The 17814-nt window shown below is 43.5% G+C and overlaps 1 protein-coding gene across 6 annotated transcripts in view; it reads right to left on the reverse strand.

Annotated features, from left to right (window-relative positions):
* chd7 (chromodomain helicase DNA binding protein 7) overlaps positions 1 to 17814 on the reverse strand; it is a 232204-nt gene that overhangs the window by 62719 nt on the left and 151671 nt on the right. For all 6 annotated transcript variants that reach the window (XM_072254598.1, XM_072254614.1, XM_072254623.1 and 3 more), the window contains 2 exons: positions 16740 to 16861; positions 3091 to 3334 (listed from right to left, as the gene is read on the reverse strand). In XM_072254598.1, the coding sequence (XP_072110699.1) occupies positions 3091 to 3334; positions 16740 to 16861 (366 nt within the window). The remainder of the gene's footprint in view (positions 1 to 3090; positions 3335 to 16739; positions 16862 to 17814) is intronic.

Raw genomic sequence — 17814 nt, forward strand, 5'->3', positions numbered from 1 at the left:
GGTAGACGATGGCATCCTCAACTCCTAGTCGGGGCTGGTAGGCGAACTGGAGGGGATCAAAGTGTGGCCTGACCATAGGCCGGAGCAGCTCCAGGACTAGGCTCTCCAGGGTCTTCATGATGTGGGAGGTCAGTGCCACCGGTCTGTAGTCATTGAGGCCGCTGGGGCGCGGCATCTTCGGTACAGGGACGAGGGAGGATGTCTTCCACAGTACAGGAACCCTCCGGAGCCTCAGGCTAAGGTTGAATACATGGTGAAGTACTCCACATAGCTGAGGGGCACAGGCTTTGAGCACCCTGGTACTGACACCATCCGGTCCTGCAGCCTTGCTTGGGTTGAGACGTTTCAGCTGTCTTCTCACCTGTTCAGCTGTGAAGCCCGCCGTGGTGGTTTTGTGTGGGGAAGGGGTATAGTCATGAAAGCAGGGTGGGGGACTGTGAGGAGGGGTAGGAGGGGAGGGTGGAATATGTGTTGGTTAGGAGCCGACAACAGATGGCTCAAGTGGGGGATGGGCAGGGCCCACAGTGTCAAATTTGTTAAAGAACAGGTTAAGTTCATTAGCCCTGTCCACACTGCCTTCAGCTCCTCTGTTACTAGTTTGCTGGAACCCAGTGATGGTCCTCATTCCCCTCCAGACCTCTCTCATGTTGTTCTGCTGGAGTTTCCACTCAAGCTTCCTCCTGTACCTGTCTTTAGCCTCCCTGATCCTGGCTTTCAGGTCCCTCTGTATTGCCCTCAGCTCCTCCCTATTTCCATCTCTAAATGCCCTCTTTTTAGCGTTCAGGATGTCCTTAATGTCCTTTGTCACCCATGGCTTGTTATTTGAATAACAAAGGACAGTTCTTGTTGGAACATTGCAGTCCACACAGAAGTTGATGTAATCAGTGATGCATTCTGTGAGCCCATCAATATCCTCTCCATGTGGCTCACAGAGTGCCTGCCAGTCTGTCACCTCAAAGCAACCCTGGAGTGCCTCATAAGCCTCCTCTGACCATTTTTTCACTGTCCTCGAGGTTGTAGGTTTACTCTTCACCAGAGGCACATAGCAGGGTTTTAGATGCACCAGGTTGTGATCTGACCTTCCCAGTGGGGGGACGGGAGCGGAGCTGTATGCATCCTTAACGTTAGTGTACATCAAATCCAGAGTCCTCTCCCCTCTGATTGTACAGCTCACATACTGCGTGAAGTTGGGCAGTGTTCTAGCCATGGTAACATGGTTGAAGTCACCCGAGATGGTCCAAAGATGTACCAGTTGGTAGGTTAATTAGTTATTGTAAATTGTCCTGTCATTAGGCTCAGATTAAATTGGGGGTTGCTGGGTGGCACGGCTCAAAGGACCGGAAGGGACTATCGAGCACTGTACCTCAATCAATCAATAAATAAAATGTTGAAACTATTTATACATGCACAAATCAATAAGCTACAAAAAGGATGTGAAATAAAGACATTGGAACAGCAAGGACTGAAAAATATTGATAATGCCAGCTTTTGATAAAGTATTTGTAGCACCAAAATAACAAATTGTTTTAATAGTCAAGTAAAATAGAAGTTTTGGACAAAGTCAATTTCCCCTTTAACCTACACGACTTTTGCCAAAATATTTCTAAAACTCGAAGGATAAGGTTGAGAACTAATGCAAGATAAATAGCTGAAGAGTATTACAGAAACACCTTTTAATTACAAAATTCAGACAAATAATGGCTTTGTATTTAAATAATATGTAGGATAATCAAACATCTTGACTAAGAGGGAGATAATGTAAATGAAATCAAAAGACTACGCAATTTTAATTTCTGATTAGTGCACAAGAGGATAAACATTTCAACATTGGTTATCAACTATTCAGTCATAAGAAAGAGTTCCTCCAAGTCTGAAATCAATTACTTTTGAGCATTTAAATCTTGCTGGCATTTCCTACTTTTAGGTAAACTACAGTTTCTGAATACCTTGCAAACTGTTTAGTCCTGAACTATTTTTGTAGATCAATTTTATAACCATTCCAAAGATTTCTCCCTATTCTCACATATAGTTTACAATATCATACCATAACTGGGCTGAAATAGATGCTCTGTCATATTTTCATATTTCTAGAAATATCTGGATAAGTTACACTGGTTTGCATAGCTTGTTTTTTTGTAGTCATTGCTTCGTTATCTGCTCTTTCACCCCAAGCCAAAGGATGATAAGCCATAAAGCACTTGAGCACTCATTTCTGGAATTAGTACCCTATAATTGAGCAATGGAGATTTTACGGTAGTTATTCAGTTCTCTTGATCAGATAAACTTCTCTAAAGCCGGTTTGACCATTGAGGACAAGAAAACATTCATGCCTAAAAGCAATGCAGAGAAACAGTCAGAAGGCTGATCATCAGATCAGGTAACAGGAAAAAAAGGGCAGGAAAATATCTGTCTTCAGTCTTGAAAGCAGATGAACTTAAGAGAATTCATTGAATTACAGTAAATCAGGAGAAATAGTAAATATTGAAAGCAGCAAACTTGAAGGTCATAACTCTTGGGGAAAAAAGGACATAACTATAAAGTAATAAAACATAAGTTCAGAACTGGTATCAGGAAACAAAATGCAAAAAGTTGTTGAAGGCAGTAAAAGTTGGCAGTAAGAGATTTCATTTTTGTTATCAGTTCCAGTTTTTCTGTGAACAACAAATGTAGTACAATTATAATTTAGCAGATTTACCAAGTCACATAATTGAGTTAACAGAAATAGCTTTTTATTAGCTGTAAATATTTTAATGCTGGATGGTGCTGTAGTGGCATCAGCATCAGACTTCAAGGCGAATTGTCCTGAGTTCGAAGCCAGCCAGCTTCTTGCACGCTCTCCATCAGTGTTGGGTTGAGTGTCGAGTCAGCAACTCGGCCTCATTAAAAAAACAAACAAATGCTACAGAAATTGCAAAAATGCAGCCCAATGTGCCACAAGGCGCGAAAAGAAACAACAAATATCTCAATAGATGAAGCTTTACAAAACCAATCATTTGAAATAATAATTATGCCCTAGACTCTCTTAACAATGTATTTACCTCAGATGTAATAGTACACATACTGAAAGATTTTATAATCTGTTTTCCTTACCTCAGCATCCCGGAAATACATCTCATATGCCTGAATCATTTGGCGACTAGCCTGGCTGCCATGGTACACGGCCACATTCATTGCTGTCCAAGTGCGGAATTCCCTCTCCCAATTAGTGATTGTGGAAAGGGGTGCAATAATCAGGAAGGGGCCTTGAATTCCCTTCAAGTACATTTCATACAGAAATGTAATAGATTGAATAGTCTTCCCTAATCCCATTTCATCTGCCAAAATGCAGTTTTGACTGAAAAAAAAACAAAAAATATTATGTTGATATAAAAATAACAGTGCATAAACTTATTTTATGATGTGGTACTACAATGCAGTACAAATATATGCAGTTCCTCAGTACAGGTGATTCTTGGCTTGCTTTTCAATTTAAGACAGAAACCAAACATTATCAAAAGTATTATATTTACTACATTTAAATCAGTCTTCAATTTTTTTCAACACAAAGTAATTTTAAGCACTGCAAAACAGTTTGAAGATGGAAGGAAGCAGGAAAAAGAAAAGTTCACCTCCACATTGACAATAGGAATATGACATTCTATACAAGAATTCTATTGATAGCTATACTTTTCCATTCTGTAGTCCATTACTCCAAGTTTCCTTCCTTTCATAAATATGCTCTTCTGATTCTGGCTGCACTTACTTAATAAAGGTAACACCGGACAGCAATTTTTCCCGAAAGTGTTGCTTCCTCATAATTTTTTGCAGTTATGATAGACAACTTGAAGCTGAACACAAATACAAGTTCAGACTAGTTTTGTCACTTAGGAATTTGGAGAATCAAGAATTGAACTTTTATTGAATATAATGCATTTAATTGCATAACAGTGCTCCCACTTTGCTATAGTTCAACTAAGCTAAAAGTGTCTTGTTGATTATTTTCATTTGTACTTAGTGTTTTAGGCTTCTCGTACAGGTGCCCAACGATAAACAGCCATCATTGATGGAGTCCAGTGGCCCTGATACAACTTTTTCATGACCATGTCTTGGTGAAACTTTTCACCATGCTCTTCACTGATAGTGGCAAGATTTGAAAGAAAGTCTAAATGGAAATGCAGAAAATTAATCTTTAGTGATATGTTGCACTTCATGGTAACAGAAATGCTACCAGATGGGGCACTGCTTGACAGACGGAAGTGGTGTACTCTCAACAGAGCGAGAGCGGGATTTAGTAGGACGGGAGACAATATGGTGAAGTGGGGTTTAAAGACCAGCGAATCCTGTGCGCGTGGCGAAAGGGTGCAAAACATTAAACACGTTCTGCGCAACTGCCCACTCTCACCTGATTTAGCTGACACTGACCTGCTCAGCATCAACCAAACAACACTAGAGTGGCTGGCTGTCTGGTGTGACAAGTTATGATGATGATGGTTTTGTGTACTTGAAGCATGTTGTCAACCAGCTGCACGTAGCTTGATGCTCTGTAGCTGCCAAGAAAATTTTCAACAACATCTTGAATGCCTTCCACACGATTTTCTCTGGTCCCATTAGAAGCTCCTCGAATTGCATGTCATTGATGACCCGTTTGATTTGTGGACCAACAAAAATGCCTTCCTTAATCTTGGAGCAACACACATAAAAGTTGCTGGTGAACGCAGCAGGCCAGGCAGCATCTCTAGGAAGAGGTGCAGTCGACGTTTCAGGCCGAGAGCCTTCGTCAGGACTAACTGAAGGAAGAGTGAGTAAGAGATTTGAAAGTGGGAGAGGGAGGGGGAGATCCAAAATGATAGGAGAAGACAGGAGGGGGAGGGATGGAGCCAAGAGCTGGACAGGTGATTGGCAAAAGGGATACGAGAGGATCATGGGACAGGAGGTTCAGGAAGACGGGGGCGGGGGGGGACCCAGAGGATGGGCAAGGGGTATATTCAGAGGGACAGAGGGAGAAAAAGGAGAGTGAGAGAAAGAATGTGTGTATAAAAATAAGTAACAGATGGGGTACGAGGGGGAGGTGGGGCATTAGCGGAAGTTAGAGAAGTCGATGTTCATGCCATCAGGTTGGAGGCTACCCAGACGGAATATAAGGTGTTGTTCCTCCAACCTGAGTGTGGCTTCATCTTTACAGTAGAGGAGGCCGTGGATAGACACGTCAGAATGGGAATGGGATGTGGAATTAAAATGTGTGGCCACTGGGAGATCCTGCTTTCTCTGGCGGACAGAGCCTAGATGTTCAGCAAAGCGGTCTCCCAGTCTGCGTCGGGTCTCGCCAATATATAAAAAGCCACATCGGGAGCACCGGACGCAGTATATCACCCCAGCCGACTCACAGGTGAAGTGTTGCCTCACCTGGAAGGACTGTTTGGGGCCCTGAGTGGTGGTAAGGGAGGAAGTGTAAGGGCATGTGTAGCATTTGTTCTGCTTACACGGATAAGTGCCAGGAGGGAGATCAGTGGGGAGGGATGGGGGGGACGAATGGACAAGGGAGTTGCGTAGGGAGCCATCCCTGCGGAATGCAGAGAGAGGGGGGAGGGAAAGATGTGCTTAGTGGTGGGATCCCGTTGGAGGTGGCGGAAGTTACGGAGAATAATATGTTGGACCCGGAGGCTGGTGGGGTGGTAGGTGAGGACCAGGGGAACCCTATTCCTAGTGGGGTGGTGGGAGGATGGAGTGAGAGCAGACATACGTGAAATGGGGGAGATGCATTTAAGAGCAGAGTTGATAGTGGAGGAAGGGAAGCCCCTTTCTTTAAAAAAGGAAGACATCTCCCTCGTCCTAGAATGGAAAGCCTCATCCTGAGAGCAGATGCGGCGGAGACGGAGGAATTGCGAGAAGGGGATGGCGTTTTTGCAAGAGACAGGGTGAGAAGAGGAATAGTCCAGATAGCTGTGAGAGTCAGTAGGCTTATAGTAGACATCAGTGGATAAGCTGTCTCCAGAGACAGAGACAGAAAGATCTAGAAAGGGGAGGGAGGTGTCGGAAATGGACCAGGTAAACTTGAGGGCAGGGTGAAAGTTGGAGGCAAAGTTAATAAAGTCAACGAGTTCTGCATGCGTGCAGGAAGCAGCGCCAATGCAGTCGTCGATGTAGCGAAGGAAAAGTGGGGGACAGATACCAGAATAGGCACGGAACATAGATTGTTCCACAAAAAAGGCAGGCATAGCTAGGACCCATACAGGTGCCCATAGCTACACCTTTAGTTTGGAGGAAGTGGGAGGAGCCAAAGGAGAAATTATTAAGAGTAAGGACTAATTCCGCTAGACGGAGCAGAGTGGTGGTAGAGGGGAACTGGTTAGGTCTGGAATCCAAAAAGAAGCGGGGAGCTTTGAGACCTTCCTGATGGGGGATGGAAGTATATAGGGACTGGACATTCATGGTGAAAATAAAGCGGTGGGGGCCAGGGAACTTAAAATCATCGAAAAGTTTAAGAGCGTGAGAAGTGTCACGAACATCTCTTGCAAAAATGCCATCCCCTTCTCGCAATTCCTCCAACTCCGCCGCATCTGCTCTCAGGATGAGGCTTTTCATTCTAGGACGAGGGAGATGTCTTCCTTTTTTAAAGAAAGGGGCTTCCCTTCCTCCACTATCAACTCTGCTCTTAAACGCATCTCCCCCATTTCACGTACATCTGCTCTCACTCCATCCTCCCGCCACCCCACTAGGAATAGGGTTCCCCTGGTCCTCACCTACCACCCCACCAGCCTCCGGATTCAACATATTATTCTCTGTAACTTCCGCCACCTCCAACGGGATCCCACCACTAAGCATATCTTTCCCTCCCCCCCTCTCTCTGCATTCCGCAGGGATCGCTCCCTACGCAACTCCCTTGTTCATTCGTGCCCCCCCATCCCTCCCCACTGATCTCCCTCCTGGCACTTATCTGTGTAAGCGGAACAAGTGCTGCACATGCCCTTACACTTCCTCCCTTACCACCATTCAGGGCCCCAAACAGTCCTTCCAGGTGAGGCAACACTTCACCTGTGAGTCGGCTGGGGTGATATACTGCGTCCGGTGCTCCCAATGTGGCCTTTTATATATTGGCGAGACCCGACGCAGACTGGGAGACCGCTTTGCTGAACATCTACGCTCTGTCTGCCAGAGAAAGCAGGATCTCCCAGTGGCCACACATTTTAATTCCACATCCCATTCTCATTCTGACGTGTCTATCCACGGCCTCCTCTACTGTAAAGATGAAGCCACACTCAAGTTGGAGGAACAACACCTTATATTCCGTCTGGGTAGCCTCCAACCTGATGGCATGAACATCGACTTCTCTAACTTCCGCTAAGGCCCCACCTCCCCCTTGTACCCCATCTGTTACTTATTTTTATACACACATTCTTTCTCTCATTCTCCTTTTTCTCCCTCTGTCCCTCTGAATATACCCCTTGCCCATCCTCTGGGTGCCCCCCCCCGTCTTCCCGGACCTCCTGTCCCATGATCCTCTCGTATCCCTTTTGCCTATCACCTGTCCAGCACTTGGCTCCATCCCTCCCCCTCCTGTCTTCTCCTATCATTTTGGATCTCCCCCTCCCCCTCCAACTTTCAAATCCCTTACTCACTCTTCCTTCAGTTAGTCCTGACGAAGGGTCTCGGCCTGAAACATCGACTGCACCTCTTCCTAGAGATGCTGCCTGGCCTGCTGCGTTCACCAGCAACTTTTATGTGTGTTACTTGAATTTCCAGCATCTGCAGAATTCCTGTTGTTTTCCTTAACTTTGGCATCAGTTATTCTGGAAACACCTGTCTCAAATTTTGAAATCCTTCACAGAAAGTTTTGGGCCCAGTGAGAGCAGATTCCATCCTTGCAGTCTTGAATCCAGTAACTCTGCTTTTGTCTTTGACAAACCAAAGCCTCTGACCAGGTTACTCAACTCAGATCAAGGTGTCAGACAGGCTTTCTTGTTCAAAATCTGTATCAGTGCCTTCTTCCATTCCTGGATCGTGCATCATGGCATCTTCATCTACCTCCTCCAGTCTGTCTTTGTTGGCTTCGGTACTGGAAGACAATCATCAAGTCTCATGGCTGAAGAGATTGGGGTAGTTAATGGATTTCTTGCTTTTAGCAGAGAAACCAGACACACTGGTTAGACAGAAATAGCAGTCTGTCACATGATCCTTCTGCTCTTGCCATATCATCGCACTAAGATTGACACTGCATGTTGCGCAACAAATGTGAGGAGCCCAGGCTTTGATTGTCACCTATTTTATACCCAAAGTAGAGCTCATAGGCTTTCTTAATAAGGGGAGATGTGCTTGATCTTTGAGATTTAGGCGTATACTTGCCACAAATATAACAAAGTATTGTAGCTGCTGCAACAGTGGCGAGACACTTTGCTATCACAAATGCTCCTGAAAATAAATTACTTCATTATGAGTACACACAATATAGCATGCACATAGAGCATGCGCATCAATGTGATCGCAAACTGACATAAATGTAAATGCAATGCATAGCACGGTGTGTGCGTGATGCTTTTATAGCCGTTCTAAAGCCTGTCCTGCTATGGAGCATCTTCCCTGCCTAAGCATACCCAGGCATGCCTGGACAAGACAGAAAACTTTTCAGTTTACATTGTGGGCAACATTTTAATTGACTTGAATTATGAATTGAAATATCAAATATAGGCAATATTTAAAAAGATGGTGTGATACAGACATTTCATGATAGTTTTCATGATCCGCAGCCCAAAATCCATAAGGTACACCCAGAAGTATTTAGGAAGTAAAATATTTGTTATTCAGTGTTCTGTTTTATCCATATTCACTTAAAATCAAACAAGAATCTGCCAAGATTTAATTCTGGAAGTTCTTTTGAAATTTCTGGCTGCCAAATAATTTGAGGGGTTCAAACTCAAAAAATTATGGAACAATCTGGAAGTACCACAATTTTGCTTCAAAGTACAATGTTGTAGGCATCACTGAGCCATGGTTGAAAAAAGATCATAGTTGGGATCTTAACATCTAAGGACACACTGAATCGAAAAGACAGGTAGGTAGGCAGAGGGGATAGGGTGGCTCTGCTGGTAGAAATTGAAAACAAATCCTTAGAAAGAGTTGTCATACAATCCTTATGGGTAGAGTTAAGAAACTGCAAGAGTAAAATGAGTCTGATCGGAGTTATACCCTCAACAGTGGCCAGGTTGTAGGGTACAAATTACAATGGTAGATAGCTAAGGCATGTAAAAAGGTCAGTTACGATAGTCATGGGGAACTTCAGAATGCAATAGTAGGCCTTCCACTGAACGGGATCAACCATGGATGTTGCATCCTAAGCAAGCCAAAGCAGTATGAAAAGGAGAGCAAGTTGTTGCACATACAGCAGGCTCCATCTCACCATGCAGCTGATCAACCTAAAGGACAGGCAGAGACTGATACAATTTAGCACCAGCAGCATTGCAAGAGTCGTCAGTCAGCATTGAACTCAACATACGATTGCCTTAGGGACTCCAGCTCCAGCTATTTCCTCAGGGTTTACTCCCTAAGCTTTCCCCATGAGTGGGTATAACTGCATGGCAGCAGAGCATTGAGATCAGAGATGAGCTGCCCACTATGGCTGACAAGTCTCATCTGCCCGGAGCAACTGGTTTGAAGGTGCCAGTAATCAACCTTTCTTTTCCGTGGATTGTCACCTTGTTGTGGTGGAGAAGCTTGTGTGGTCCTGTGATTCTGAGAGTAATGCCGTCTGGAGCTATGCTCCTGGTAGGGTCATCTATGGCGGTAAGGTTGAGGGTGAGGTCCCTGACAAAGAACAATCCAACCAAGGCCTTAACGGTGGAACAGGCGGACAAAGTTACTTCGAACTCAACAGCTGTGAAGGTGGATGAAGGCTGCAACAAATCCATCAGCTCCAATCGTCGTGGTTTCCATGCCACTGGAATCAGTTGGTTGATTTGTGAAGTATTGTGATCTTCGCGGACTGCAACATCAAGTACACGTTAAACAAATACACGCACAGGCGTCTTCACTCTGTGGGCCACTTCAGAACGAAGACCATCATCCTCGACCTCGAGGGATAGCCACAACGACGACGAATCCACCTTTGCCCCTTCTTCTGTCTGTAGAAACTGTTCCGCTGGGCTACACGTGAAGGCCAGGAGCTGAACCTGGTTGTCAGAGGCTATTTAAGACACACGCCACTGGGAGCATTTAACAGGTAGTGGGAGCTTATCCCTACTACTCCCCTTGGTTACGACAAACTTAAGGAATATGCAGATAGATTGGGAAAATCAGTTTGGTGCTGCATCCAAGAGAGGGAATCTGCAGAAGGCTGACAAGATGGCTTTTAGAGTGGCTTATGGCTCAGCAAACTAGAGGAAAGGAAATCTGGATTGGATGTTGTGTAATGAGGCAGATTTGATTAGGGAACTTAAGGTAAAAGAGCCCTAAGGAACCAGTGATCATAATTTGAAAGAATTCACCCTGCAGTTTGTGAGGGAGAAGTATCAAAGTGGAGTACAGGGAATTACAGCAGCATGAGACAGGAGCAGGTTGACGTTGATTGAAAGGGGATACTGACAGGGATAACAGCAGAGCAGCAATGGCTTGAGTTTCTGGGGACAATTTAGAAGGTGCAGGATAGATACATCCCAAAGATGAAGGAGTATTCTAAAGGGAGAATGATGTAACCATGACTGACTAGGGAAGTCAAAGATAGCATAAAAGCAGGAGTGGGCATACAATATAGCAAAAAGTAATGAGAAGTTAAGAGGAATGGGAAGTTGATGAAAACAGAAAGTAACAATAAAAACCTGAGGAAAGAAAATATAAAATATGAAAGTAAGCTAACCTATAATATAAAACAGGCACCATTTTTTCCCCCGCAGATGTACAATTAAAAAGAGTAAAAGAGGCAAGCATGGATATCAGGTAGCTAGAAAGTGGAGCTGAAGAGGTAGTAATGGGGGAAAAATGGTGGCCAAACTTAACAAGTACTTTGAGTCAGTCTTCATTGTAGAAGACACGAGAAGTATACCAGAAATTTGACGTGCATGAACCTGCTATTACCAGTAATTACTAGTAATAGCAAGCAGTTGCTTGATAAGCTCAAAGGTCTGAAGATACATGGATTTACCAGGAAAGCTGATAAAGGCAACACAGTAGATGTTGTCTACATGGACTTTAGCAAGGCCTTTGACAAGGTCCTGCATGGGAGGTTGGTTATAAAGGTTCAGTTGCGTCCATTCAAGATGAGGTAGCAAACTGGATTCGACATTGGTTTCATCGAAAAGTCCAGAGAGTGGTTGTTGGTTACCTCTGACTGAAGGTTGTGACTAGTCATGTGCCGCAGGGATCAGTGCTGGGTTCGTTGTTGTTTGTCACCTATATCAATGATCTGGATGACAATGCGGCAAACTGGATCAGCAAGTTGGTGGATGACACCAAGATCGGGGATGTAGTAGACAGCAAGACTATCAAAGCTTGCAGTAGGATCTGGATCAGCTTGTAAATGGGCTACGAAAAGGAAGATGGAACTTAATGCAGACAAGTGTGAGGAGTTGCACTTTGGGAGGATCAACAAGGGTAGGTCACTGAGTGCAGTACAACAGAAGGATCTGGGAATACAGATCCACAATTCTTTGAAAGTGGCGTCACATGCAGATAGGGTTGTAAAAAGCACTTTTGGCACATTGGCCTTCATAAATCAAAGTACTGAGTACAGGAGATGGAGTGTTATGTTGAAATTGCGCAAGACCTTGGAGAAGCCTAATTTGGAGCATTGTGTCTAGTTTTGGTCACTGATCGATGGAAAGGATGTAAAAAAGATTAAAAGAATGCAGAGAAAATTTACAAGGATGTTGCTGGGAGTCAAGAATCTGAGTTAGAGAGAAAGATTGAATAGGCTAGGACTTTATTCCCTGGAACGTAGAAGATTAAGAGATTTGATAGAAGTCTACAAAATTATGAGGGGTATAGATCAGGTAAATGCAAGTTGGCCTTTTCCACTGCGGTTTGATGAGACTTCAACTAGAGGTCATGGGTTAAAGGAGAAAAGTGAAATATTTAAAGGAAACATGAGGGAGCAACTTCTTCATTTAGAGCGTTGAGAGTGTGGAATGAACTGCCAGCGTAAGTGGAGGATGAGGGGTCGATTTCAACATTTAGGAGAAATTTGGATAGATACATTGATGGGAGGGACGTGGAGGGCCATGGTCTGGGTGCTGGTTGATGAGACCAGGCAGATTAATGGTTCAGCATGGACTAGATGGGATGGGCCAAAAGGCCTGTTTCTGTGCTGTAGTGTTCTATGATTCTGTGACTCCAAGTCACCTGGACCAGATGCGTTATACCCCAGGGTTCTGAAAGGGGTAGGATGTTGAGGCATTAGTAATGATCTTCCAAGAATCACGAGATTCTGGAATGATTCTGGAGGACTGGAAAATTGCACATGTCACTCTACCCTTTAAGAAGGGAGGGAGGCAGAAGTAGTAAATTATAGGCCAGTTACCTTGACCTCAGAGGTTGGGAAAGATATTGAAGTACGTTATTAAGGATGAAGTTTCAGGTATTTGGAGGAACATGATAAAATAGGTCAAAGTCAGCACGGTTGCCTTAAGGGAAATCTAGCCTGACATACCTGTTGGAAACCTTTGAGAAAATAACAGGACATATCGACAAAGGAGAGTCAGTGGATATTGTTTATTTGGTTTTCAGAAGGTCTTTGACAAGGCACTATACATGAGGTTGCTTTAACAAGCTAACAGCCCACAGTACTGCAGGAAAAGTACTAGCATGGATAGAAGATTGGCTGACTGGCATGAGCAAAGAGTGAGAATAAAGGGGCCTTGTCTGGTTGGCAGTGAATAGTGGTGTTCAAAGTAAATATATTATCGAAGTACATATTGTCACCACATACAACCCTCAGATTCGTTTCCTTGAGGCCATGCTCAGTAAATCCAAAAACCATTAATAGAATCAATGAAAGACTACATCCAAAAGGGTGGACAAAAACCAATGTGTAAAAGATAACAAACTATGCAAATACAAAAGAAAAAAAGCAATAATAAATAAGTAAGCAATAAATGGAGAACATGAGATGAAGAGTCTTTGAAAGTGAGTGCATAGCTTGTGGGAACAACTCAGTGATGGGGCAAGTGAAGTTGAGCAAAGTTATCCTCAGTGGCTCGCAGGCAATAACTGTTTCTGAACCTGGTGGTGTGAACCCTGAGGCTCCTGTACCTTCTTCCTGATGGTAGCAGTGAAAAGTATCCATGGTGGGAGCCCCGATGATGGATGTAGTCTTCCTGCAACAACACTCCGTTTAGATCTGCTCAATAGTAGGGAGGGCTTTACCTCTGATGGAATGGACTGCATCCACTACTTTTTTTGTATGATTTTCCATTCAAAGGCATTGATGTTTCCAGACCAGGCTGTGATGCAACCAGTCAATATACTCTCCACCACACATCAATAGAAGTTTATCAAAGTTTTAGATGCATGCCGAATCTTCGCAAACTTCTAATGATGCAGAGGTACTGCCGTGCTTCCTTCGTAATTGCACTTCCACGCTGCACCCAGGGCAGGTCCTCCGAAATGATAACGCTAAGGAATTTAAAGTTGATGAAACTCTCCACCTCTGACATCCCAATGAGGATTAGCTCATGGACCTCCGGTTTCCTCTTCCTTAAGCCAATAACCAGCTCCTTGGTCTTGCTGACATTGAGAGGTTGTTGTTGAGGAACTACTCGGCCAGATTTTCAGTCTCCCTCCTATATGCTGATTCATCACCACATTTGATCCGGCCAACAACAATGGTGCCATCAGCAAACTTAAATATGGCATTGGAGCTGTGCTTGGTCACACAGCTATAAGAGTAAAGTGAGTAGAGCAGTGCGCCTGTGCTGATGGAGATTGTGGAGGAGATGTTGTTGCCGTTGTTCTGCAGGAGTCGGTGTTGGGACTGTTTCTTTTCAAGTTACCTGTCAATGTGGATGACCGAATTGATGACTTTGATGCCAAGTCTGCAGACAATGTGAGTAGTGTTAAGGAAGCAGAAAATCAATCTTCAGAAGGACTTAGACAGAAATAATAAAGAAGTGAGGTTCATGGGGTCAATGTCCATTTAGAAATCAGATGGCAGAGGGGAAGAAGCTGTTCCTGAATCTCTGAGTGTGTGCCTTTAGGCTTCTGTACCTCCTTCTTGATGGTAACAATGAGAAGAGGGCACGTCCTGGGTGATGGGGGTCCTTAATAATGGACACCACCTTTCTGAAGCACCACTCCTTGAAGACGTCTTGGATACTACAGAAGCTAGTAATTCATGATGGAGGTGACTAATTTTCTACTTTCTGTAGCTTCCTTCGATCCTGTGCAGTAGTCACCACCACTGCCCCCCCCCATACCAGACAGTGATGTAGCCAGTCAGAATGTTCTCCACACTACATTTGTAGAAGTTTGAGTGTTTCAGTTGACAAACCAAAGCTCCTCAAACTTCTAATGAAATATAGCCACAATAGGTCTATGGAAGAGGCATTCTTGATAGCTGCATCGATAGGTTGGGACCAGGTTAGATCCTCAGAGATATTGACACCCAGAAACTTGAGATTGCTCAGTCGCTCCACTTCTGATCCCTCTATGAGCATTGATTCGTGTTCCCTCGTCTTACTCTTTCTGAAGTTCACAATCAGCTCTTTCATCTTACTGACTTTGAGTACAAGGTTGTTGATGCAACACCATCCAGCTAGCTGGTATATCTCGCTCCTGTACGCCCTCTCGTCTTCATCTGAGATTTTGCCAACAATGGTTGTATTATCAACAAATTTATAGACAGCATTTGACCTATGCCTAGCCACAGTCATGGTATAGAGAGTAGACCATTGGACTAAACATACATCCCTGAGGTGTGCTCATGTTGGTTGTCAGCGAGGAGATTATTACCAATCTGCACAAATTGTTGTCTTCTGGTTAGGATGTCAAGGATCCGTTTGCAGAGAGAGGTATGGGGGGCCAAGGTTCTGTAGCTTTTCAATCAGGACTGCAGGAATGATAGTGTTAAATGCTGAGCTATAATCAACGACCAGTACCCTGACATAGGTGTTTGCATTGTCCAGGTGATCTAAGGCCGCATGAAGAACCATTGAGATTGTGTCAGCCATAGACCTATTGCGGCGAATTGCAGTGGGTCCAGGTCCTTGCTGAGGCAGGAGTTGATTCTAGCCATGACCAAACTCCCAAAACAATTTTTCTCACCTGAGATGTGAGTGCTACTGGACAATAGTTGTTGGGGCAGCTCACACTAGACTTCTTGGGCAGTAGTATAATTGTTGCCAGTTTGAAGCAGGCGGAAACTTCCGCCCGCAGGAGTGAGAGATTGAAAATGTTTTTGAATACACCTGTCAGGTGGTTAGCACAAGTTTTCAGAGCCTTACCAGGTACACCATTGGGGCTTATCACCTTGGCAGAGTTCACTGTCCCAAAAAACTGTCTGATGTCTGCATTAGAGATAGATCACAGGGTCATCAGGCGCAGCAAGGATCCTCACAGATGTAGTTGTATTCTCCCTTTCAAAGTATGCATAAAAGGCATTGGGAATGTCTGGTAGTGAAGCAATGCTGCTATTCATGATGTTGGGTTGATGTTGATGTTTGTAGGATGTCCTGCAAACCCAGCCAGGGTTGACGTGCATCCGATGTCGCCTCCAACACCACTTGGAATTATTTGTTTGCTCTTGAAATAGTCCTCCACAAGTCACCCTAGCCGGGACTTGCTGGAGTTTAGAAAAAAAAAATGAAAGGGGGTGGGGGCGGACCTTATTGAAACCTATTGAATATTGGAAGGTATAGAATAGAATGAATGTCAAAATTTCCTACAGTAGAGGAGTTAAGCACCAGAAGGCACAACCTCAGAATAGAAGGCGATCCACTTAGAACAGAGATGAGGAGAAATTTCTTTTGCCAGAGGGTAGTGAAAATGTGGAATTCATTGCCATGGACACCTGTGGAGGCCAAGTCATTGAGTATATTTAAAGCAGAGCTTGACAGGTACCTGATTAGTTAGAGCATTAAAGGTTACAAGGAGAAGGCAGAAGAATGCTGCTGTAAGAGAAAATGGATCAGCCATGATGAAATGGTGGAGCAGCCTTTATGTCTTACTGCCTATTTGTGAAAAACCCTGATGTAGATGATGTTTGATAGTTCCAAACTATTAATTACTGCAACAGTTTTTGTTGGAAAGACAGAAGCAATATTATTACATTCTGGGCCAAAGGTCCACATTCTCATCTCTCTTCAAAAAAAATCTTGACCATTAAGTTCATGTTTTGCACCCAGGTGCTTTGCCAAGTTAATAGAGTAATTCTATTTGTTTGTCTCTTTGTTCATTTTCTGAGATACAGTGTGGAATAGGCCTTTCCAGCCACACTGCACAGCAAACCCGATTTAACCCTAGCCTACTCAAGGAACAATTTACAAAGACCAATTAACCTACTAACTGGTACGTCTCTGGACTGTGGGAGGAACCCACACATTCTACAGGGAGGACGTACAGATTCCTTAGAGATATCGTCAGAATTGAACTCCAAACTCTGACGCCCGAGCTGTAATAGCGGCACTCTAACAGCTACACTACTTATTAATGTGAGTTGTTAAGCTTCTGTCCAATACTGCAGCCAAGCAATTCTGGTCAGCTTTTAGCACTTAAGCTGACAAATACGAGCCTTTGAGGTTTCATTTCTTACTCCTCACTATTTTGAAATCAAAATAACCCACCTGTTGTACCAATTGAAGAGTAGCCAGTTTACGCCCTCCAGCTGGTATTCCCTGAGTTGATTGCCGTTTTTATAATCTCTAGAATGTTCCAACTTGGTCCAGAATTCTGGACGTGGTCGTTCCTTTCAGATACAGGCAAATATTAACAATATTTTTATGGAACTGGGCCAGACATGTAAAATTAACAAGCGTGCCTCTTTTTCATCAGTACACATTACTCTCTAATCAGCTTCTGACTAAATTCCTTAATTAATTTTCTAAATCAGAATCCAAAAGCTTTTGACTCAATTAAGCTACCTTTCTGTCTGGTTTACTGATAACTTTCTCAATTATTGCAAAAGCCTTAGTAAAGTATTTCTATACTACTTCCCTAATTTGAACTGAGCATGCATCATCATTTCAATAATATTCTAAGCACAGCTGGCAAATATGTGCTCCATTAAACCAAAGCTAGGTCTTCAACTGGACCTGAACTCACTAACCCTACTTTGCCATTCTCAAGAAATCCTTTGAAATGTTTATCCAATAACAAAACACTTTTCTTTCCCTCATTAACCATTACGAGAAAGCATTCCATGGTTTAAGAACTTCCATTAAAGATGCAGAAACCAACTTCTGAATATTCTTTTAACCATTACCTCTAAAATTTTTAAAAACCTCTTCAGATCATGAATCTTTTTCAAGCCTTGGCTTTGATACCCAAGTGCTCCTAAATGGCATTCAAATGATTTAAACCAAATCATTTTCAGAACGTTAATCTCCCTTCCATTAAAAGTTTCTAGAACTGTGTAGAATATTTCAAAAAGATCTCAACCAATGGCGTGTAAAGCTTCAATAACATTTCCTGATTTTATTTCCTTAAGAAAAACTCAATTCTCTATTTTTTCCCCAAAAAGGACTTCTTTAAAAGAAAACATTTCTTGGTGCGTTAGCAGGAAGCAAGATTGGCCATTTACCTCCATGTGGCTGCTTGGCCAATAAATAAGATAATGGCTAAATTAATTCTGTGACATCTTTCATCATTAACACAAGAGCATAATAGCAGAGGAGTAGGCCACTCGCCCCTAACCCCAGC

Source organism: Mobula birostris, chromosome 1, assembly GCF_030028105.1.
Source record: "Mobula birostris isolate sMobBir1 chromosome 1, sMobBir1.hap1, whole genome shotgun sequence".
NCBI lineage: Eukaryota > Metazoa > Chordata > Chondrichthyes > Myliobatiformes > Myliobatidae > Mobula > Mobula birostris.